The sequence below is a fragment of the Equus caballus genome, chromosome 5 (assembly GCF_041296265.1).
Source record: "Equus caballus isolate H_3958 breed thoroughbred chromosome 5, TB-T2T, whole genome shotgun sequence".
Lineage (NCBI taxonomy): Eukaryota > Metazoa > Chordata > Mammalia > Perissodactyla > Equidae > Equus > Equus caballus.
The window spans coordinates 35,147,697-35,170,056 of NC_091688.1; the positions used below are offsets into that span (position 1 = coordinate 35,147,697).

Consider the following 22,360-nt stretch of genomic DNA (forward strand, 5'->3'; position numbering starts at 1 on the left):
GGAATATCAGGACAGCAGCGGCAGGAACACAGCAGAGTTCAGAGAGCAAACGAGATGGAGCTGGAAGGGCCTGGCAGGGTGGCAGCCCCCATGGAAAACAGAGGGAAGGCCAGACAGAGGTCGCATCAGCTGTTGGAGTGAACAAATGAGGAAGAGAAGACACAGCGGGAGATTGAGCTAGAATCTTAGCTAGAGAGCCATGAGGCATAAGTGCATCTAAGAGCCAGCGATGTGATTACCTCAGTACCCTCAGCTGAAGGCTGGGGAAATTGCATGTTATCCTCCACTTGTTGAAGAGCAGTTTTCTTTTGATAATCTTCTGTTTCTGGGCACTTAAGGCAGCTGAGCCCTCAAGAGCATCACCCTCCAGCTTGGGAGGTTTCTTTCCTCTGAGGGAAGCATCGAAACCCAGTCCTGAAAAATAAAACCACAGCCAACAGGATCCATTGTCATTCATGATCGTACTGGGACTTAATCCTCCACCCAGGAGGGACATCAAATAAGCAGAGTGGCCAGAACAAGAAAGGCCACTGAAAGTCCATGGGTGAGGTGAGGCCCATGGCGACACTTTCATATTTTCTCTTTCTTTGATCTTACTCACACTACCCAGTAGTGATGAGATTGCCAGGAGGTGTGGGAGAGGCCCATCACCTCCCCGCTCCCACCCTCTGACGACTAACAATGGACCAGAGCTTCGTATTCCCCTTTTCTCTCTCACCTTGGAAGAGCGGCCACTGATTTCTGAAGGGATCGTGGGCTCTAAAGCTCCAGGTGGTGGAGCAAAGGCCAAGCCTGGCTTTGCCGGCACCACAGTCCAACTGGTCCAGCTGCAGCAGCAGATAACTGGTCACCTGGGTGCCTGGCTGCAGCTGTGTCTGTGAAGCTTGCAGCTCTGGCCTTTGGAAACTCCAGTTTGTCCTCAAAGGCCCTCGGTGACCGGCCTCCAGGGTGGGAGCTGAAAGGAGAAGAGGGCTCAGTGGGACCAATCCCAGCTTTCCTTTCCTCAGCCCTGGGAGACCACCCATTTCTAATGTCCATGCCTGTCAGTGAGACCACCCAGTGACCCAAAGAAAAAAGGCAGACCTCATGTACATGAAGGAGCTGTCAGCTTCACATGTGTCCCTGGGGATGCTGAGATGGCAGGTGACAGGATGCAGTGTCCCAGAAGTGAGAAACCCACTGAGTCCAGAGGACTTTGGATGCAAGGATGAAGTCATGCCTGTGAATCTGTTCTCATTAACTTAGTCCTATAGCTTAGAGAGAAGGTTCTAGAGAGGCCTTAGAACATGGGGGAGAAAGCGATGTTGATGTGTACCCACAGTATAAAGGAACAGGGAGAGAAGTACGGCCACAAGTCTTCAGGTCCGGTAGAAGACACAGTTGGGAAACCGTAGAACAGGGACCGAGTTATCCGAAGTTTTGTAAAGTTCTGCGGCCTTTTGAGCAGCTTTGTCTGTAATTTTTGACTGCCCTCCACCCACCCACACATGTAAATATCTATAGCCACGCAGGGCACCGGCAGCTACAGGACATGTAGTAGAGGTCTGAGTCCCCGATTGGAAACTTAGGGACAGAGAAGTGCTACAGAGTCAGACTTTGTGGTTCTTCAGGGAGGTAAGAGAGCGCTCAATCCTGTGTCCCACACCCCTCGGTGGGGGCTGGGCAGTTCTCCCTAATAAACGTGTATATTTTGACTGTGAAATGAACACATACTCTCAGAAAGGGGGCTAACAAAGACTTCAAATAGCCTCAGGCCAGTCCAGGTCAGACTCAGGCGGGCTCCTGGCCCGCAGGGCCTGCTCTGCACTGCGAGGGCTCCCCTCTCTCCTGCCCTCTAGCCATCCTCATTCTCACCAAGGGTTCACTGTTCCATAGAAATGTCTCTGTGTGTCTGTTGCCATTTCGTCTTCCAGATCACAGACTCTCCTGACTCCTGTCCGTGCTCCATCCAGCCTCCCTCAAGGTGCGTTCCCTGGTTCCATCCTCTCTCACCGGCAAATGTCTCACCCGCCTTCTTACCCCAGATCCTGCCCCATCCTGTGCCTGCTCTGCTGGGGGAACTTCCTCTCCCCTCTCTGCTACACACTCTCAACTCTGCACCTCCTTTGCACTCCCTCCTTCTCTCTTCTGGCCCCTCTTTCTTCTACAGCATCGCTTCCCACACCTCCCTTAGATAAATCCTCTGGAATCAGCCTGCCCTCCAGCCCCCACCCCAGCCCTGCGCCACATGCCTCTTCTGGCTTCCAGGTCTTTTTCCACAAGGACTTCTCTCGGGCTGTACCCTGTACTGCCTGTAGCCCCTCTGCTGCCATACACACTGTTTACATGTTGTCATCAGCGAACCCCAACACAGGACGGGTCCGTGTAGAATTTAGGTGATCTCTTCACTTATCTCAGCCCATCTGCATGGGGCAATTTGTCCTTTCCTGCTGCATTTTGAACGATGGCCTGGCAAGGCCGTGCCCCATCACACACATCTCACTTCTGAGGTGTGTCTGAGCATTTCCCATCCTCCTCATGGGGACCGAGACCTGGCTGTCAGGGTAACCGAGACAGAGCTGTGCAGCTTTACAACGGCGGCAGGACAACTCTAAGTGAGAGCAGAAAAGCCCCGAGGGCAGGGGCTGGGGAGACAGATCTCTCAGCCCTGGCTGATTTTCCACGGAGAGAGCTCCTCATGGAGCTGCAGCTCCCCTGGGAGGGCCTGGGTGAGCCGCTGGCTCTGCTCACAGGACGGAGTGCTCGGAGAGGGTAGGAGCTGGCAGGTCGGCATGAGTGGAAACAGGAGTTCTTTGGATGTCTTCCAACTTTTCTGTTTAGGTTTAAAATTGTTTGACATAGTTTGGAACAAAGCACAAGGAAGAGGGTGAGCACCATCCCCGCTTAGTCCCTGATGTTCTGACTGCTGAGAGCAGGAGACAGAGCCTGAGCAGGGGAGTCAGGCCAAACGGGGGCCACAGTCCCACTGTGCACTGACTGGGGGTCTGGGGCTAGCAAAGTGACCTTGCTGAGCCTCAGTGCCCTCGGCTCCAACATGAGATACCTCACCTATTGAGAGCGGTGCTGTGAGGACCGAATGGGTTATAGTGTCCACGGAGCTCACTTGCTGAGGGGCGTGGCACACAACAGACACAAAAGACCTGTGTGACATTTTCAGTCATGAATTGTTGTGATCCTCAGAAAGCCTTCGATTCTCTGCACCTCGGGAAGAACGGGAAACAGGAAAGAGGACGGTCCAGTGTGAAAAGGCCCTTACTGACCCGAAAAGGTTGAAGGACAAGTTGTTCATGGTCGATTTCACTATAAAATAGTCAGAGAGAGTCAGGAACACCACAGAGTTTCTGGCTCTTCCTACAAGATGATTTCATGAGTAAAGGCTCCTAACAATCCAACCACCTCGCCCAGAAGAGAAGTCCGGAAGATCGCCTCCGGGAGAGGAGATGAAAACTGTGTTTGAATCTCCCGGCTTGAGGAAATGGCGGCCCCAGTGGGATCTTGCTCACCAGGGAGGACTTTTCTGGAGATAATGGATAGGGAAGCTTGTGTGCTTTGCTCATAAATTAGGCCAATACCCCCATCAGGTACACAGGCTGTTGATAGTTTACATGAGATGATACCGCCGAGACTAGACACGTGATTGAAACTACAACCTCCACATGGAATAAATCAATGGTGTTGCACAAAGGATGAAACCCATGGCCATTGGTGGAGGATGAAAAATCAGAATGAGAGCTTTGGCTTCATTGAAAACACAGAAACAGGCAGGATTTGGTGCTCAGGATCTCGTATCCAAATGCTTCAGAAGCGGGTAGGCACCCCAGGGGAAAAACTTTGAGCTCCGGAACCATGTAACACATGTTGCAAATATAGAGCAGAAAGCAAATCTGTGTGGAAAGCCAGAGAGTTTGTACAAAACTACTGAGGAAATACAAGTAGCAACATCATTCCATGAGTATGAGAATTCTTAGGGTGAAAAAGAGAGGTTTTTCACAAATTCCTCCAGGTAACAAAATGATGGCTGAGACTTGTCCATTATCCCTCTATTTCCCCTCTTGAACCTGACTTGATAGGAACAGTCTGCAGTTGTGAGAAATGCCAGGTGACAGGAGTTGAGACTAGAAGAAGAAAATTATCCGACCACAGGATGCTTCTTAAAATTAACTGCAGGAGCACAACTCAAACTAGAAGGAGTCTACAGAACCCATTGGCAGGGATGCACCTCTCAGCCAATGCAGGGTGCTGGATTCAAAGAACATAGACATTACCAGAAAACCACAAGGAATTTGTGCCATTTACAATGGGAGTACTCACCCTCTGCATCCAGGGTTTGGAAGATTTCGTGTCTGTCAAATGACAATGAAGAATCACTGTAAGGTCTGTAGGAGGAGGACAGGTCATGTTCAATGGAACGAGAAAAAAAATATTTATTCACGGCGTCCTTGGGGAATCCATTATCTTTCATATAGAGCAGATTGCTGCTGAGGCTGTTGGGGTAGAGATGAGTGAAGATAAAAAAGGCATTAGGAAAGACAAAAAACAAGGGACGGTTTGGATGGGAAGGATGAGAGTGGGATCACCTAAAACAGAGTTAAGGCACCCATCAAGAGAGAAAAAGGAAACTGGCCCTGTCTAGGAAGAGAGTGTGGTTGGAAAGTGAACAGGAGAGAGAGGGAGATCATTAGGGAGAAAAGGAGAAAGAGGGAAAGAAAGTGGAAAAAGGACCCAGCAGAGACAGCTTAGAGGATGGACGAAAAGAAAAGATCATGAGAAAGAGGGAAAAAATGTGATGAGAGAGAGGATTGAGTATACCAGGAGACGAGAGACATGAAAAAGGTAAACTCAGAAAAGAAGAAGGGTGGCATGAATAGTATTGAATAGAGTGGGCAGGAACATAAACGAAGCAGACAAAGGGTAAACTGACTCTGGCATGAGGGTAAACTCAGAGAAAGCTGGGCTTTCGGGTGTATTTTATTCCGAATTGTGGCATGATGCGGACTTGGGTCACGAAGGACCGTCTTGGCCGGGAAATAGCCGCCACCGTGGGAACGGCAACCGGGCAGAGGCAGACATGCGTCCCCCGCTGGGTGACAGAAGAAAGAGAGAACGGGAGAGCGCACGCCATCCGCCGACAGATGAGCACACCTCCGGCATCTGACCGCACGTGACCACACTGGAGAGAGATCACGGAATTGGCCCATCCGAGGACCACGGTGAGAAACACAGAGCACTCTGGGAAAGGGACACTTGGCGGTTGCGTGCGTGGGGGAAACGGGGATAGTCAGCGCTCGCTGAACTCCCTCGATCGGAGATGCCCAGATGGCCCCTTCCAATGGAGTCCCGGGATTCTTCCGAGTTACCTGCAACACAGGCCGTCTTGGACGCCCCCGTCGTCCTCCGGATCGGTGTGTTGGCCTGGAAAGAAATTCGCACGGGGCCAGTCACACTAAGCAGATCCCCACTCGACCCTTGGGAATCCAGTGTCCAGTCCCAGCCCAGGGACCTCCACATCCTCAGTGTGACAACGGCAGACGGGAAGAGCAATCTGCCAGGAGACCTCAGGCGGTGTCTCGTGAAAGGGCCGGCCTGGCTTTGCCGAGCCAGTGGGCCGCGTCTCCCCGATCGGGGAGGCCCTCAGCCCAGGATGCTCTCCCGAGTCTGGGAAAACAGCCAAAGAGGCGTGGGGCTCACACCTTCTGGGGCACCAGCCTAAGTGCCTGCTCGCACAAGTGCCGCGCTACTCAGCCTTCTCTGCGCGGGGACGCTAGTTGTGGAGGCTCGAGTCGAACTCATCGCCTGAGGGGAGAAGGCCGGCTGCACTCTACAAACCCTGGCATCCAGAGGCATCGTCGCCCCCTGCTCCGCAGAAACACTGGCCACCCTGTGGGCTGGGAGAAGGCCAAGGCCTAGGCTCGCACGCGGGAAACACGGGAGCACGGGAAACGGGACAGGTGGCTAGGGGCGTTCTTCCGAGGACTGCTTCGGAAGAGAGGCCAACGTGACGGAGACGGAGAGTGGGGCCCACAAGAGTGAAGCCCGGGAGGCGTCTCGGAGGCAGATGTCCACAAGGAGGCCAGGCGCACGGGGTGGGCCTAGAATCTGGAGGGACACGCCTCAGGCGTGAAAGTTAGAGCACTGAAGGTGCGAGGAGACATTTCACGCCAGCGGGGATGTTTGACAGACACCTGCCCTGGCGCTACGTGCGGCACAGGGGAGCTGAGTTTGTCCTGCCGGCTTTGGGTCCCGTGATGTGTCACTGGGGCCAGGGGCACCTGGGCGCATCCTGGCAAGAAGGAAGGGAGCGCAGCTCCCTCAAGCGTCTCCCGTCTGTGCTTCCAACTCTGTCCTCCAGCCTGATTCCCTTCAATGTGTCTGTCTGCACAGCCCGAGGGCTGGCATGCCAAGGACACCGACCGCCCAGGGAGTCCAGCTGGAGCCTTATCCCCTGCACAGCGGCAATACTCACTGGGGGTGTCTGCCAGGGAGGAGACGGCCAGGCCCTGGAAGCAGAAGACGGCACTGCTCGACTGAGTCCAGCAGGACTCGGACTGGCCGACGTCCGTGGCGCAGGTCCAGGAGTATTCCTCCAGGCACGCTCTCGGGAGCGGAGGCTCGACCGTGGGCGGCACATCCCTGCCGAGCCTGTGGGCGGAGGGAGGGCTCCAGTGGAGACAAGCGGCTTTGGGAAACACACATTCCTAGAGCTGCTTTCGCTGGAAGGTGGAAGGGTCTGCTCACAGAAGAGCAATGGGAAGGGCTCAGCCAGGGAGATCACACAATCCTCCTCTGGCTGGGGCCAGGCCGCAGTTGAAGTGGGAACAGGAGAGAGAGCTGGAAAATGACAGAGACAGAGACAGAGAGGGCCGGGGGGGTGGGGCGCGCAGGGAGAGAGACAGAGAGCGCGAGAGAGTGAGCGATCCAGCGTGAGCCGACGAGAGACAGACAGACAGACACAGACACAGAGACAGAGACAGAGACAGAGACAGAGAGACAGACAGAGAGAGACACAGAGAGAGAGAGGGAGAGAGACAGACACACAGACAGAGACAGAGGAGGAGAGAGCGAGCAGAGCTTGCTCAGAGCACCGAGCAGAAAATGAGCTCTTGAGCAAGGAGGACGAGCGCCTCCACTCCACAAGAGTCATCACACACCCACACACTCAGAGGACCCTAAAGGCGGCGTCAACACTCTTGCATCCAGTTGGTGGAAATGCACAGACAGCTGCCAAGTGAACCCTGCCTGGCTCTGGCACCACTGTCGACTCCCAGAAATCTGGAAGCTGCAAGGTCTGCCTCTCTCCCTACTGGGGCATGATGCGGACTTGGGTCACGAAGGACCGTCTTGGCCGGGAAATAGCCGCCACCGTGGGAACGGCAACCGGGCAGAGGCAGACATGCGTCCCCCGCTGGGTGACAGAAGAAAGAGAGAACGGGAGAGCGCACGCCATCCGCCGACAGATGAGCACATCTCCGGCATCTGACCGCACGTGACCACACTGGAGAGAGATCACGGAATTGGCCCATCCGAGGACCACGGTGAGAAACACAGAGCACTCTGGGAAAGGGACACTTGGCGGTTGCGTGCGTGGGGGAAACGGGGATAGTCAGCGCTCGCTGAACTCCCTCGATCGGAGATGCCCAGATGGCCCCTTCCAATGGAGTCCCGGGATTCTTCCGAGTTACCTGCAACACAGGCCGTCTTGGACGCCCCCGTCGTCCTCCGGATCGGTGTGTTGGCCTGGAAAGAAATTCGCACGGGGCCAGTCACACTAAGCAGATCCCCACTCGACCCTTGGGAATCCAGTGTCCAGTCCCAGCCCAGGGACCTCCACATCCTCAGTGTGACAACGGCAGACGGGAAGAGCAATCTGCCAGGAGACCTCAGGCGGTGTCTCGTGAAAGGGCCGGCCTGGCTTTGCCGAGCCAGCGGGCCGCGTCTCCCCGATCGGGGAGGCCCTCAGCCCAGGATGCTCTCCCGAGTCTGGGAAAACAGCCAAAGAGGCGTGGGGCTCACACCTTCTGGGGCACCAGCCTAAGTGCCTGCTCGCACAAGTGCCGCGCTACTCAGCCTTCTCTGCGCGGGGACGCTAGTTGTGGAGGCTCGAGTCGAACTCATCGCCTGAGGGGAGAAGGCCGGCTGCACTCTACAAACCCTGGCATCCAGAGGCATCGTCGCCCCCTGCTCCGCAGAAACACTGGCCACCCTGTGGGCTGGGAGAAGGCCAAGGCCTAGGCTCGCACGCGGGAAACACGGGAGCACGGGAAACGGGACAGGTGGCTAGGGGCGTTCTTCCGAGGACTGCTTCGGAAGAGAGGCCAACGTGACGGAGACGGAGAGTGGGGCCCACAAGAGTGAAGCCCGGGAGGCGTCTCGGAGGCAGATGTCCACAAGGAGGCCAGGCGCACGGGGTGGGCCTAGAATCTGGAGGGACACGCCTCAGGCGTGAAAGTTAGAGCACTGAAGGTGCGAGGAGACATTTCACGCCAGCGGGGATGTTTGACAGACACCTGCCCTGGCGCTACGTGCGGCACAGGGGAGCTGAGTTTGTCCTGCCGGCTTTGGGTCCCGTGATGTGTCACTGGGGCCAGGGGCACCTGGGCGCATCCTGGCAAGAAGGAAGGGAGCGCAGCTCCCTCAAGCGTCTCCCGTCTGTGCTTCCAACTCTGTCCTCCAGCCTGATTCCCTTCAATGTGTCTGTCTGCACAGCCCGAGGGCTGGCATGCCAAGGACACCGACCGCCCAGGGAGTCCAGCTGGAGCCTTATCCCCTGCACAGCGGCAATACTCACTGGGGGTGTCTGCCAGGGAGGAGACGGCCAGGCCCTGGAAGCAGAAGACGGCACTGCTCGACTGAGTCCAGCAGGACTCGGACTGGCCGACGTCCGTGGCGCAGGTCCAGGAGTATTCCTCCAGGCACGCTCTCGGGAGCGGAGGCTCGACCGTGGGCGGCACATCCCTGCCGAGCCTGTGGGCGGAGGGAGGGCTCCAGTGGAGACAAGCGGCTTTGGGAAACACACATTCCTAGAGCTGCTTTCGCTGGAAGGTGGAAGGGTCTGCTCACAGAAGAGCAATGGGAAGGGCTCAGCCAGGGAGATCACACAATCCTCCTCTGGCTGGGGCCAGGCCGCAGTTGAAGTGGGAACAGGAGAGAGAGCTGGAAAATGACAGAGACAGAGACAGAGAGGGCCGGGGGGGTGGGGCGCGCAGGGAGAGAGACAGAGAGCGCGAGAGAGCGAGCGATCCAGCGTGAGCCGACGAGAGACAGACAGACAGACACAGACACAGAGACAGAGACAGAGACAGAGACAGAGAGACAGACAGAGAGAGACACAGAGAGAGAGAGGGAGAGAGACAGACACACAGACAGAGACAGAGGAGGAGAGAGCGAGCAGAGCTTGCTCAGAGCACCGAGCAGAAAATGAGCTCTTGAGCAAGGAGGACGAGCGCCTCCACTCCACAAGAGTCATCACACACCCACACACTCAGAGGACCCTAAAGGCGGCGTCAACACTCTTGCATCCAGTTGGTGGAAATGCACAGACAGCTGCCAAGTGAACCCTGCCTGGCTCTGGCACCACTGTCGACTCCCAGAAATCTGGAAGCTGCAAGGTCTGCCTCTCTCCCTACTGGGGCATGATGCGGACTTGGGTCACGAAGGACCGTCTTGGCCGGGAAATAGCCGCCACCGTGGGAACGGCAACCGGGCAGAGGCAGACATGCGTCCCCCGCTGGGTGACAGAAGAAAGAGAGAACGGGAGAGCGCACGCCATCCGCCGACAGATGAGCACACCTCCGGCATCTGACCGCACGTGACCACACTGGAGAGAGATCACGGAATTGGCCCATCCGAGGACCACGGTGAGAAACACAGAGCACTCTGGGAAAGGGACACTTGGCGGTTGCGTGCGTGGGGGAAACGGGGATAGTCAGCGCTCGCTGAACTCCCTCGATCGGAGATGCCCAGATGGCCCCTTCCAATGGAGTCCCGGGATTCTTCCGAGTTACCTGCAACACAGGCCGTCTTGGACGCCCCCGTCGTCCTCCGGATCGGTGTGTTGGCCTGGAAAGAAATTCGCACGGGGCCAGTCACACTAAGCAGATCCCCACTCGACCCTTGGGAATCCAGTGTCCAGTCCCAGCCCAGGGACCTCCACATCCTCAGTGTGACAACGGCAGACGGGAAGAGCAATCTGCCAGGAGACCTCAGGCGGTGTCTCGTGAAAGGGCCGGCCTGGCTTTGCCGAGCCAGCGGGCCGCGTCTCCCCGATCGGGGAGGCCCTCAGCCCAGGATGCTCTCCCGAGTCTGGGAAAACAGCCAAAGAGGCGTGGGGCTCACACCTTCTGGGGCACCAGCCTAAGTGCCTGCTCGCACAAGTGCCGCGCTACTCAGCCTTCTCTGCGCGGGGACGCTAGTTGTGGAGGCTCGAGTCGAACTCATCGCCTGAGGGGAGAAGGCCGGCTGCACTCTACAAACCCTGGCATCCAGAGGCATCGTCGCCCCCTGCTCCGCAGAAACACTGGCCACCCTGTGGGCTGGGAGAAGGCCAAGGCCTAGGCTCGCACGCGGGAAACACGGGAGCACGGGAAACGGGACAGGTGGCTAGGGGCGTTCTTCCGAGGACTGCTTCGGAAGAGAGGCCAACGTGACGGAGACGGAGAGTGGGGCCCACAAGAGTGAAGCCCGGGAGGCGTCTCAGAGGCAGATGTCCACAAGGAGGCCAGGCGCACGGGGTGGGCCTAGAATCTGGAGGGACACGCCTCAGGCGTGAAAGTTAGAGCACTGAAGGTGCGAGGAGACATTTCACGCCAGCGGGGATGTTTGACAGACACCTGCCCTGGCGCTACGTGCGGCACAGGGGAGCTGAGTTTGTCCTGCCGGCTTTGGGTCCCGTGATGTGTCACTGGGGCCAGGGGCACCTGGGCGCATCCTGGCAAGAAGGAAGGGAGCGCAGCTCCCTCAAGCGTCTCCCGTCTGTGCTTCCAACTCTGTCCTCCAGCCTGATTCCCTTCAATGTGTCTGTCTGCACAGCCCGAGGGCTGGCATGCCAAGGACACCGACCGCCCAGGGAGTCCAGCTGGAGCCTTATCCCCTGCACAGCGGCAATACTCACTGGGGGTGTCTGCCAGGGAGGAGACGGCCAGGCCCTGGAAGCAGAAGACGGCACTGCTCGACTGAGTCCAGCAGGACTCGGACTGGCCGACGTCCGTGGCGCAGGTCCAGGAGTATTCCTCCAGGCACGCTCTCGGGAGCGGAGGCTCGACCGTGGGCGGCACATCCCTGCCGAGCCTGTGGGCGGAGGGAGGGCTCCAGTGGAGACAAGCGGCTTTGGGAAACACACATTCCTAGAGCTGCTTTCGCTGGAAGGTGGAAGGGTCTGCTCACAGAAGAGCAATGGGAAGGGCTCAGCCAGGGAGATCACACAATCCTCCTCTGGCTGGGGCCAGGCCGCAGTTGAAGTGGGAACAGGAGAGAGAGCTGGAAAATGACAGAGACAGAGACAGAGAGGGCCGGGGGGGTGGGGCGCGCAGGGAGAGAGACAGAGAGCGCGAGAGAGCGAGCGATCCAGCGTGAGCCGACGAGAGACAGACAGACAGACACAGACACAGAGACAGAGACAGAGACAGAGACAGAGAGACAGACAGAGAGAGACACAGAGAGAGAGAGGGAGAGAGACAGACACACAGACAGAGACAGAGGAGGAGAGAGCGAGCAGAGCTTGCTCAGAGCACCGAGCAGAAAATGAGCTCTTGAGCAAGGAGGACGAGCGCCTCCACTCCACAAGAGTCATCACACACCCACACACTCAGAGGACCCTAAAGGCGGCGTCAACACTCTTGCATCCAGTTGGTGGAAATGCACAGACAGCTGCCAAGTGAACCCTGCCTGGCTCTGGCACCACTGTCGACTCCCAGAAATCTGGAAGCTGCAAGGTCTGCCTCTCTCCCTACTGGGGCATGATGCGGACTTGGGTCACGAAGGACCGTCTTGGCCGGGAAATAGCCGCCACCGTGGGAACGGCAACCGGGCAGAGGCAGACATGCGTCCCCCGCTGGGTGACAGAAGAAAGAGAGAACGGGAGAGCGCACGCCATCCGCCGACAGATGAGCACACCTCCGGCATCTGACCGCACGTGACCACACTGGAGAGAGATCACGGAATTGGCCCATCCGAGGACCACGGTGAGAAACACAGAGCACTCTGGGAAAGGGACACTTGGCGGTTGCGTGCGTGGGGGAAACGGGGATAGTCAGCGCTCGCTGAACTCCCTCGATCGGAGATGCCCAGATGGCCCCTTCCAATGGAGTCCCGGGATTCTTCCGAGTTACCTGCAACACAGGCCGTCTTGGACGCCCCCGTCGTCCTCCGGATCGGTGTGTTGGCCTGGAAAGAAATTCGCACGGGGCCAGTCACACTAAGCAGATCCCCACTCGACCCTTGGGAATCCAGTGTCCAGTCCCAGCCCAGGGACCTCCACATCCTCAGTGTGACAACGGCAGACGGGAAGAGCAATCTGCCAGGAGACCTCAGGCGGTGTCTCGTGAAAGGGCCGGCCTGGCTTTGCCGAGCCAGCGGGCCGCGTCTCCCCGATCGGGGAGGCCCTCAGCCCAGGATGCTCTCCCGAGTCTGGGAAAACAGCCAAAGAGGCGTGGGGCTCACACCTTCTGGGGCACCAGCCTAAGTGCCTGCTCGCACAAGTGCCGCGCTACTCAGCCTTCTCTGCGCGGGGACGCTAGTTGTGGAGGCTCGAGTCGAACTCATCGCCTGAGGGGAGAAGGCCGGCTGCACTCTACAAACCCTGGCATCCAGAGGCATCGTCGCCCCCTGCTCCGCAGAAACACTGGCCACCCTGTGGGCTGGGAGAAGGCCAAGGCCTAGGCTCGCACGCGGGAAACACGGGAGCACGGGAAACGGGACAGGTGGCTAGGGGCGTTCTTCCGAGGACTGCTTCGGAAGAGAGGCCAACGTGACGGAGACGGAGAGTGGGGCCCACAAGAGTGAAGCCCGGGAGGCGTCTCAGAGGCAGATGTCCACAAGGAGGCCAGGCGCACGGGGTGGGCCTAGAATCTGGAGGGACACGCCTCAGGCGTGAAAGTTAGAGCACTGAAGGTGCGAGGAGACATTTCACGCCAGCGGGGATGTTTGACAGACACCTGCCCTGGCGCTACGTGCGGCACAGGGGAGCTGAGTTTGTCCTGCCGGCTTTGGGTCCCGTGATGTGTCACTGGGGCCAGGGGCACCTGGGCGCATCCTGGCAAGAAGGAAGGGAGCGCAGCTCCCTCAAGCGTCTCCCGTCTGTGCTTCCAACTCTGTCCTCCAGCCTGATTCCCTTCAATGTGTCTGTCTGCACAGCCCGAGGGCTGGCATGCCAAGGACACCGACCGCCCAGGGAGTCCAGCTGGAGCCTTATCCCCTGCACAGCGGCAATACTCACTGGGGGTGTCTGCCAGGGAGGAGACGGCCAGGCCCTGGAAGCAGAAGACGGCACTGCTCGACTGAGTCCAGCAGGACTCGGACTGGCCGACGTCCGTGGCGCAGGTCCAGGAGTATTCCTCCAGGCACGCTCTCGGGAGCGGAGGCTCGACCGTGGGCGGCACATCCCTGCCGAGCCTGTGGGCGGAGGGAGGGCTCAAGTGGAGACAAGCGGCTTTGGGAAACACACATTCCTAGAGCTGCTTTCGCTGGAAGGTGGAAGGGTCTGCTCACAGAAGAGCAATGGGAAGGTCTCAGCCAGGGAGATCACACAATCCTCCTCTGGCTGGGGCCAGGCCGCAGTTGAAGTGGGAACAGGAGAGAGAGCTGGAAAATGACAGAGACAGAGACAGAGAGGGCCGGGGGGGTGGGGCGCGCAGGGAGAGAGACAGAGAGCGCGAGAGAGCGAGCGATCCAGCGTGAGCCGACGAGAGACAGACAGACAGACACAGACACAGAGACAGAGACAGAGACAGAGACAGAGAGACAGACAGAGAGAGACACAGAGAGAGAGAGGGAGAGAGACAGACACACAGACAGAGACAGAGGAGGAGAGAGCGAGCAGAGCTTGCTCAGAGCACCGAGCAGAAAATGAGCTCTTGAGCAAGGAGGACGAGCGCCTCCACTCCACAAGAGTCATCACACACCCACACACTCAGAGGACCCTAAAGGCGGCGTCAACACTCTTGCATCCAGTTGGTGGAAATGCACAGACAGCTGCCAAGTGAACCCTGCCTGGCTCTGGCACCACTGTCGACTCCCAGAAATCTGGAAGCTGCAAGGTCTGCCTCTCTCCCTACTGGGGCATGATGCGGACTTGGGTCACGAAGGACCGTCTTGGCCGGGAAATAGCCGCCACCGTGGGAACGGCAACCGGGCAGAGGCAGACATGCGTCCCCCGCTGGGTGACAGAAGAAAGAGAGAACGGGAGAGCGCACGCCATCCGCCGACAGATGAGCACACCTCCGGCATCTGACCGCACGTGACCACACTGGAGAGAGATCACGGAATTGGCCCATCCGAGGACCACGGTGAGAAACACAGAGCACTCTGGGAAAGGGACACTTGGCGGTTGCGTGCGTGGGGGAAACGGGGATAGTCAGCGCTCGCTGAACTCCCTCGATCGGAGATGCCCAGATGGCCCCTTCCAATGGAGTCCCGGGATTCTTCCGAGTTACCTGCAACACAGGCCGTCTTGGACGCCCCCGTCGTCCTCCGGATCGGTGTGTTGGCCTGGAAAGAAATTCGCACGGGGCCAGTCACACTAAGCAGATCCCCACTCGACCCTTGGGAATCCAGTGTCCAGTCCCAGCCCAGGGACCTCCACATCCTCAGTGTGACAACGGCAGACGGGAAGAGCAATCTGCCAGGAGACCTCAGGCGGTGTCTCGTGAAAGGGCCGGCCTGGCTTTGCCGAGCCAGCGGGCCGCGTCTCCCCGATCGGGGAGGCCCTCAGCCCAGGATGCTCTCCCGAGTCTGGGAAAACAGCCAAAGAGGCGTGGGGCTCACACCTTCTGGGGCACCAGCCTAAGTGCCTGCTCGCACAAGTGCCGCGCTACTCAGCCTTCTCTGCGCGGGGACGCTAGTTGTGGAGGCTCGAGTCGAACTCATCGCCTGAGGGGAGAAGGCTGGCTGCACTCTACAAACCCTGGCATCCAGAGGCATCGTCGCCCCCTGCTCCGCAGAAACACTGGCCACCCTGTGGGCTGGGAGAAGGCCAAGGCCTAGGCTCGCACGCGGGAAACACGGGAGCACGGGAAACGGGACAGGTGGCTAGGGGCGTTCTTCCGAGGACTGCTTCGGAAGAGAGGCCAACGTGACGGAGACGGAGAGTGGGGCCCACAAGAGTGAAGCCCGGGAGGCGTCTCGGAGGCAGATGTCCACAAGGAGGCCAGGCGCACGGGGTGGGCCTAGAATCTGGAGGGACACGCCTCAGGCGTGAAAGTTAGAGCACTGAAGGTGCGAGGAGACATTTCACGCCAGCGGGGATGTTTGACAGACACCTGCCCTGGCGCTACGTGCGGCACAGGGGAGCTGAGTTTGTCCTGCCGGCTTTGGGTCCCGTGATGTGTCACTGGGGCCAGGGGCACCTGGGCGCATCCTGGCAAGAAGGAAGGGAGCGCAGCTCCCTCAAGCGTCTCCCGTCTGTGCTTCCAACTCTGTCCTCCAGCCTGATTCCCTTCAATGTGTCTGTCTGCACAGCCCGAGGGCTGGCATGCCAAGGACACCGACCGCCCAGGGAGTCCAGCTGGAGCCTTATCCCCTGCACAGCGGCAATACTCACTGGGGGTGTCTGCCAGGGAGGAGACGGCCAGGCCCTGGAAGCAGAAGACGGCACTGCTCGACTGAGTCCAGCAGGACTCGGACTGGCCGACGTCCGTGGCGCAGGTCCAGGAGTATTCCTCCAGGCACGCTCTCGGGAGCGGAGGCTCGACCGTGGGCGGCACATCCCTGCCGAGCCTGTGGGCGGAGGGAGGGCTCAAGTGGAGACAAGCGGCTTTGGGAAACACACATTCCTAGAGCTGCTTTCGCTGGAAGGTGGAAGGGTCTGCTCACAGAAGAGCAGTGTTAAGGGCTCAGCCAGGGAGATCACACAATCCTCCTCTGGCTGGGGCCAGGCCGCAATTGAAGTGGGAACAGGAGAGAGAGCTGGAAAAAGACAGAGACAGAGACAGAGAGGGCCGGGGGGGTGGGGCGCGCAGGGAGAGAGACAGAGAGCGCGAGAGAGCGAGCGATCCAGCGTGAGCCGACGAGAGACAGACAGACAGACACAGACACAGAGACAGAGACAGAGAGACAGACAGAGAGAGACACAGAGAGAGAGAGGGAGAGAGACAGACACACAGACAGAGACAGAGGAGGAGAGAGCGAGCAGAGCTTGCTCAGAGCACCGAGCAGAAAATGAGCTCTTGAGCAAGGAGGACGAGCGCCTCCACTCCACAAGAGTCATCACACACCCACACACTCAGAGGACCCTAAAGGCGGCGTCAACACTCTTGCATCCAGTTGGTGGAAATGCACAGACAGCTGCCAAGTGAACCCTGCCTGGCTCTGGCACCACTGTCGACTCCCAGAAATCTGGAAGCTGCAAGGTCTGCCTCTCTCCCTACTGGGGCATGATGCGGACTTGGGTCACGAAGGACCGTCTTGGCCGGGAAATAGCCGCCACCGTGGGAACGGCAACCGGGCAGAGGCAGACATGCGTCCCCCGCTGGGTGACAGAAGAAAGAGAGAACGGGAGAGCGCACGCCATCCGCCGACAGATGAGCACACCTCCGGCATCTGACCGCACGTGACCACACTGGAGAGAGATCACGGAATTGGCCCATCCGAGGACCACGGTGAGAAACACAGAGCACTCTGGGAAAGGGACACTTGGCGGTTGCGTGCGTGGGGGAAACGGGGATAGTCAGCGCTCGCTGAACTCCCTCGATCGGAGATGCCCAGATGGCCCCTTCCAATGGAGTCCCGGGATTCTTCCGAGTTACCTGCAACACAGGCCGTCTTGGACGCCCCCGTCGTCCTCCGGATCGGTGTGTTGGCCTGGAAAGAAATTCGCACGGGGCCAGTCACACTAAGCAGATCCCCACTCGACCCTTGGGAATCCAGTGTCCAGTCCCAGCCCAGGGACCTCCACATCCTCAGTGTGACAACGGCAGACGGGAAGAGCAATCTGCCAGGAGACCTCAGGCGGTGTCTCGTGAAAGGGCCGGCCTGGCTTTGCCGAGCCAGCGGGCCGCGTCTCCCCGATCGGGGAGGCCCTCAGCCCAGGATGCTCTCCCGAGTCTGGGAAAACAGCCAAAGAGGCGTGGGGCTCACACCTTCTGGGGCACCAGCCTAAGTGCCTGCTCGCACAAGTGCCGCGCTACTCAGCCTTCTCTGCGCGGGGACGCTAGTTGTGGAGGCTCGAGTCGAACTCATCGCCTGAGGGGAGAAGGCCGGCTGCACTCTACAAACCCTGGCATCCAGAGGCATCGTCGCCCCCTGCTCCGCAGAAACACTGGCCACCCTGTGGGCTGGGAGAAGGCCAAGGCCTAGGCTCGCACGCGGGAAACACGGGAGCACGGGAAACGGGACAGGTGGCTAGGGGCGTTCTTCCGAGGACTGCTTCGGAAGAGAGGCCAACGTGACGGAGACGGAGAGTGGGGCCCACAAGAGTGAAGCCCGGGAGGCGTCTCGGAGGCAGATGTCCACAAGGAGGCCAGGCGCACGGGGTGGGCCTAGAATCTGGAGGGACACGCCTCAGGCGTGAAAGTTAGAGCACTGAAGGTGCGAGGAGACATTTCACGCCAGCGGGGATGTTTGACAGACACCTGCCCTGGCGCTACGTGCGGCACAGGGGAGCTGAGTTTGTCCTGCCGGCTTTGGGTCCCGTGATGTGTCACTGGGGCCAGGGGCACCTGGGCGCATCCTGGCAAGAAGGAAGGGAGCGCAGCTCCCTCAAGCGTCTCCCGTCTGTGCTTCCAACTCTGTCCTCCAGCCTGATTCCCTTCAATGTGTCTGTCTGCACAGCCCGAGGGCTGGCATGCCAAGGACACCGACCGCCCAGGGAGTCCAGCTGGAGCCTTATCCCCTGCACAGCGGCAATACTCACTGGGGGTGTCTGCCAGGGAGGAGACGGCCAGGCCCTGGAAGCAGAAGACGGCACTGCTCGACTGAGTCCAGCAGGACTCGGACTGGCCGACGTCCGTGGCGCAGGTCCAGGAGTATTCCTCCAGGCACGCTCTCGGGAGCGGAGGCTCGACCGTGGGCGGCACATCCCTGCCGAGCCTGTGGGCGGAGGGAGGGCTCAAGTGGAGACAAGCGGCTTTGGGAAACACACATTCCTAGAGCTGCTTTCGCTGGAAGGTGGAAGGGTCTGCTCACAGAAGAGCAGTGTTAAGGGCTCAGCCAGGGAGATCACACAATCCTCCTCTGGCTGGGGCCAGGCCGCAATTGAAGTGGGAACAGGAGAGAGAGCTGGAAAAAGACAGAGACAGAGACAGAGAGGGCCGGGGGGGTGGGGCGCGCAGGGAGAGAGACAGAGAGCGCGAGAGAGCGAGCGATCCAGCGTGAGCCGACGAGAGACAGACAGACAGACACAGACACAGAGACAGAGACAGAGAGACAGACAGAGAGAGACACAGAGAGAGAGAGGGAGAGAGACAGACACACAGACAGAGACAGAGGAGGAGAGAGCGAGCAGAGCTTGCTCAGAGCACCGAGCAGAAAATGAGCTCTTGAGCAAGGAGGACGAGCGCCTCCACTCCACAAGAGTCATCACACACCCACACACTCAGAGGACCCTAAAGGCGGCGTCAACACTCTTGCATCCAGTTGGTGGAAATGCACAGACAGCTGCCAAGTGAACCCTGCCTGGCTCTGGCACCACTGTCGACTCCCAGAAATCTGGAAGCTGCAAGGTCTGCCTCTCTCCCTACTGGGGCATGATGCGGACTTGGGTCACGAAGGACCGTCTTGGCCGGGAAATAGCCGCCACCGTGGGAACGGCAACCGGGCAGAGGCAGACATGCGTCCCCCGCTGGGTGACAGAAGAAAGAGAGAACGGGAGAGCGCACGCCATCCGCCGACAGATGAGCACACCTCCGGCATCTGACCGCACGTGACCACACTGGAGAGAGATCACGGAATTGGCCCATCCGAGGACCACGGTGAGAAACACAGAGCACTCTGGGAAAGGGACACTTGGCGGTTGCGTGCGTGGGGGAAACGGGGATAGTCAGCGCTCGCTGAACTCCCTCGATCGGAGATGCCCAGATGGCCCCTTCCAATGGAGTCCCGGGATTCTTCCGAGTTACCTGCAACACAGGCCGTCTTGGACGCCCCCGTCGTCCTCCGGATCGGTGTGTTGGCCTGGAAAGAAATTCGCACGGGGCCAGTCACACTAAGCAGATCCCCACTCGACCCTTGGGAATCCAGTGTCCAGTCCCAGCCCAGGGACCTCCACATCCTCAGTGTGACAACGGCAGACGGGAAGAGCAATCTGCCAGGAGACCTCAGGCGGTGTCTCGTGAAAGCGCCGGCCTGGCTTTGCTGAGCCAGCGGGCCGCGTCTCCCCGATCGGGGAGGCCCTCAGCCCAGGATGCTCTCCCGAGTCTGGGAAAACAGCCAAAGAGGCGTGGGGCTCACACCTTCTGGGGCACCAGCCTAAGTGCCTGCTCGCACAAGTGCCGCGCTACTCAGCCTTCTCTGCGCGGGGACGCTAGTTGTGGAGGCTCGAGTCGAACTCATCGCCTGAGGGGAGAAGGCCGGCTGCACTCTACAAACCCTGGCATCCAGAGGCATCGTCGCCCCCTGCTCCGCAGAAACACTGGCCACCCTGTGGGCTGGGAGAAGGCCAAGGCCTAGGCTCGCACGCGGGAAACACGGGAGCACGGGAAACGGGACAGGTGGCTAGGGGCGTTCTTCCGAGGACTGCTTCGGAAGAGAGGCCAACGTGACGGAGACGGAGAGTGGGGCCCACAAGAGTGAAGCCCGGGAGGCGTCTCGGAGGCAGATGTCCACAAGGAGGCCAGGCGCACGGGGTGGGCCTAGAATCTGGAGGGACACGCCTCAGGCGTGAAAGTTAGAGCACTGAAGGTGCGAGGAGACATTTCACGCCAGCGGGGATGTTTGACAGACACCTGCCCTGGCGCTACGTGCGGCACAGGGGAGCTGAGTTTGTCCTGCCGGCTTTGGGTCCCGTGATGTGTCACTGGGGCCAGGGGCACCTGGGCGCATCCTGGCAAGAAGGAAGGGAGCGCAGCTCCCTCAAGCGTCTCCCGTCTGTGCTTCCAACTCTGTCCTCCAGCCTGATTCCCTTCAATGTGTCTGTCTGCACAGCCCGAGGGCTGGCATGCCAAGGACACCGACCGCCCAGGGAGTCCAGCTGGAGCCTTATCCCCTGCACAGCGGCAATACTCACTGGGGGTGTCTGCCAGGGAGGAGACGGCCAGGCCCTGGAAGCAGAAGACGGCACTGCTCGACTGAGTCCAGCAGGACTCGGACTGGCCGACGTCCGTGGCGCAGGTCCAGGAGTATTCCTCCAGGCACGCTCTCGGGAGCGGAGGCTCGACCGTGGGCGGCACATCCCTGCCGAGCCTGTGGGCGGAGGGAGGGCTCAAGTGGAGACAAGCGGCTTTGGGAAACACACATTCCTAGAGCTGCTTTCGCTGGAAGGTGGAAGGGTCTGCTCACAGAAGAGCAATGGGAAGGGCTCAGCCAGGGAGATCACACAATCCTCCTCTGGCTGGGGCCAGGCCGCAGTTGAAGTGGGAACAGGAGAGAGAGCTGGAAAAAGACAGAGACAGAGACAGAGAGGGCCGGGGGGGTGGGGCGCGCAGGGAGAGAGACAGAGAGCGCGAGAGAGCGAGCGATCCAGCGTGAGCCGACGAGAGACAGACAGACAGACACAGACACAGAGACAGAGACAGAGACAGAGACAGAGAGACAGACAGAGAGAGACACAGAGAGAGAGAGGGAGAGAGACAGACACACAGACAGAGACAGAGGAGGAGAGAGCGAGCAGAGCTTGCTCAGAGCACCGAGCAGAAAATGAGCTCTTGAGCAAGGAGGACGAGCGCCTCCACTCCACAAGAGTCATCACACACCCACACACTCAGAGGACCCTAAAGGCGGCGTCAACACTCTTGCATCCAGTTGGTGGAAATGCACAGACAGCTGCCAAGTGAACCCTGCCTGGCTCTGGCACCACTGTCGACTCCCAGAAATCTGGAAGCTGCAAGGTCTGCCTCTCTCCCTACTGGGGCATGATGCGGACTTGGGTCACGAAGGACCGTCTTGGCCGGGAAATAGCCGCCACCGTGGGAACGGCAACCGGGCAGAGGCAGACATGCGTCCCCCGCTGGGTGACAGAAGAAAGAGAGAACGGGAGAGCGCACGCCATCCGCCGACAGATGAGCACACCTCCGGCATCTGACCGCACGTGACCACACTGGAGAGAGATCACGGAATTGGCCCATCCGAGGACCACGGTGAGAAACACAGAGCACTCTGGGAAAGGGACACTTGGCGGTTGCGTGCGTGGGGGAAACGGGGATAGTCAGCGCTCGCTGAACTCCCTCGATCGGAGATGCCCAGATGGCCCCTTCCAATGGAGTCCCGGGATTCTTCCGAGTTACCTGCAACACAGGCCGTCTTGGACGCCCCCGTCGTCCTCCGGATCGGTGTGTTGGCCTGGAAAGAAATTCGCACGGGGCCAGTCACACTAAGCAGATCCCCACTCGACCCTTGGGAATCCAGTGTCCAGTCCCAGCCCAGGGACCTCCACATCCTCAGTGTGACAACGGCAGACGGGAAGAGCAATCTGCCAGGAGACCTCAGGCGGTGTCTCGTGAAAGGGCCGGCCTGGCTTTGCCGAGCCAGCGGGCCGCGTCTCCCCGATCGGGGAGGCCCTCAGCCCAGGATGCTCTCCCGAGTCTGGGAAAACAGCCAAAGAGGCGTGGGGCTCACACCTTCTGGGGCACCAGCCTAAGTGCCTGCTCGCACAAGTGCCGCGCTACTCAGCCTTCTCTGCGCGGGGACGCTAGTTGTGGAGGCTCGAGTCGAACTCATCGCCTGAGGGGAGAAGGCCGGCTGCACTCTACAAACCCTGGCATCCAGAGGCATCGTCGCCCCCTGCTCCGCAGAAACACTGGCCACCCTGTGGGCTGGGAGAAGGCCAAGGCCTAGGCTCGCACGCGGGAAACACGGGAGCACGGGAAACGGGACAGGTGGCTAGGGGCGTTCTTCCGAGGACTGCTTCGGAAGAGAGGCCAACGTGACGGAGACGGAGAGTGGGGCCCACAAGAGTGAAGCCCGGGAGGCGTCTCAGAGGCAGATGTCCACAAGGAGGCCAGGCGCACGGGGTGGGCCTAGAATCTGGAGGGACACGCCTCAGGCGTGAAAGTTAGAG

General features: G+C 59.4%; 1 protein-coding gene across 1 annotated transcript in view; it reads right to left on the reverse strand.

The window, feature by feature from the left end:
* The window catches only part of LOC111771950 (NBPF family member NBPF14-like), a 126,910-nt gene that overhangs the window by 3,302 nt on the left and 101,248 nt on the right, over nucleotides 1-22,360 (reverse strand). Inside the window, exons 41-58 of the mRNA XM_070267966.1 lie at nucleotides 21,588-21,642; nucleotides 20,372-20,547; nucleotides 19,266-19,320; nucleotides 18,062-18,237; nucleotides 16,956-17,010; nucleotides 15,752-15,927; nucleotides 14,646-14,700; nucleotides 13,430-13,605; nucleotides 12,324-12,378; nucleotides 11,108-11,283; nucleotides 10,002-10,056; nucleotides 8,786-8,961; nucleotides 7,680-7,734; nucleotides 6,464-6,639; nucleotides 5,358-5,412; nucleotides 4,312-4,484; nucleotides 719-955; nucleotides 240-414 (exon numbers count right to left, since the gene is read on the reverse strand). Coding sequence (XP_070124067.1) covers nucleotides 240-414; nucleotides 719-955; nucleotides 4,312-4,484; nucleotides 5,358-5,412; nucleotides 6,464-6,639; nucleotides 7,680-7,734; nucleotides 8,786-8,961; nucleotides 10,002-10,056; nucleotides 11,108-11,283; nucleotides 12,324-12,378; nucleotides 13,430-13,605; nucleotides 14,646-14,700; nucleotides 15,752-15,927; nucleotides 16,956-17,010; nucleotides 18,062-18,237; nucleotides 19,266-19,320; nucleotides 20,372-20,547; nucleotides 21,588-21,642 — 2,257 coding nt within the window. The remainder of the gene's footprint in view (nucleotides 1-239; nucleotides 415-718; nucleotides 956-4,311; nucleotides 4,485-5,357; nucleotides 5,413-6,463; nucleotides 6,640-7,679; nucleotides 7,735-8,785; nucleotides 8,962-10,001; nucleotides 10,057-11,107; nucleotides 11,284-12,323; nucleotides 12,379-13,429; nucleotides 13,606-14,645; nucleotides 14,701-15,751; nucleotides 15,928-16,955; nucleotides 17,011-18,061; nucleotides 18,238-19,265; nucleotides 19,321-20,371; nucleotides 20,548-21,587; nucleotides 21,643-22,360) is intronic.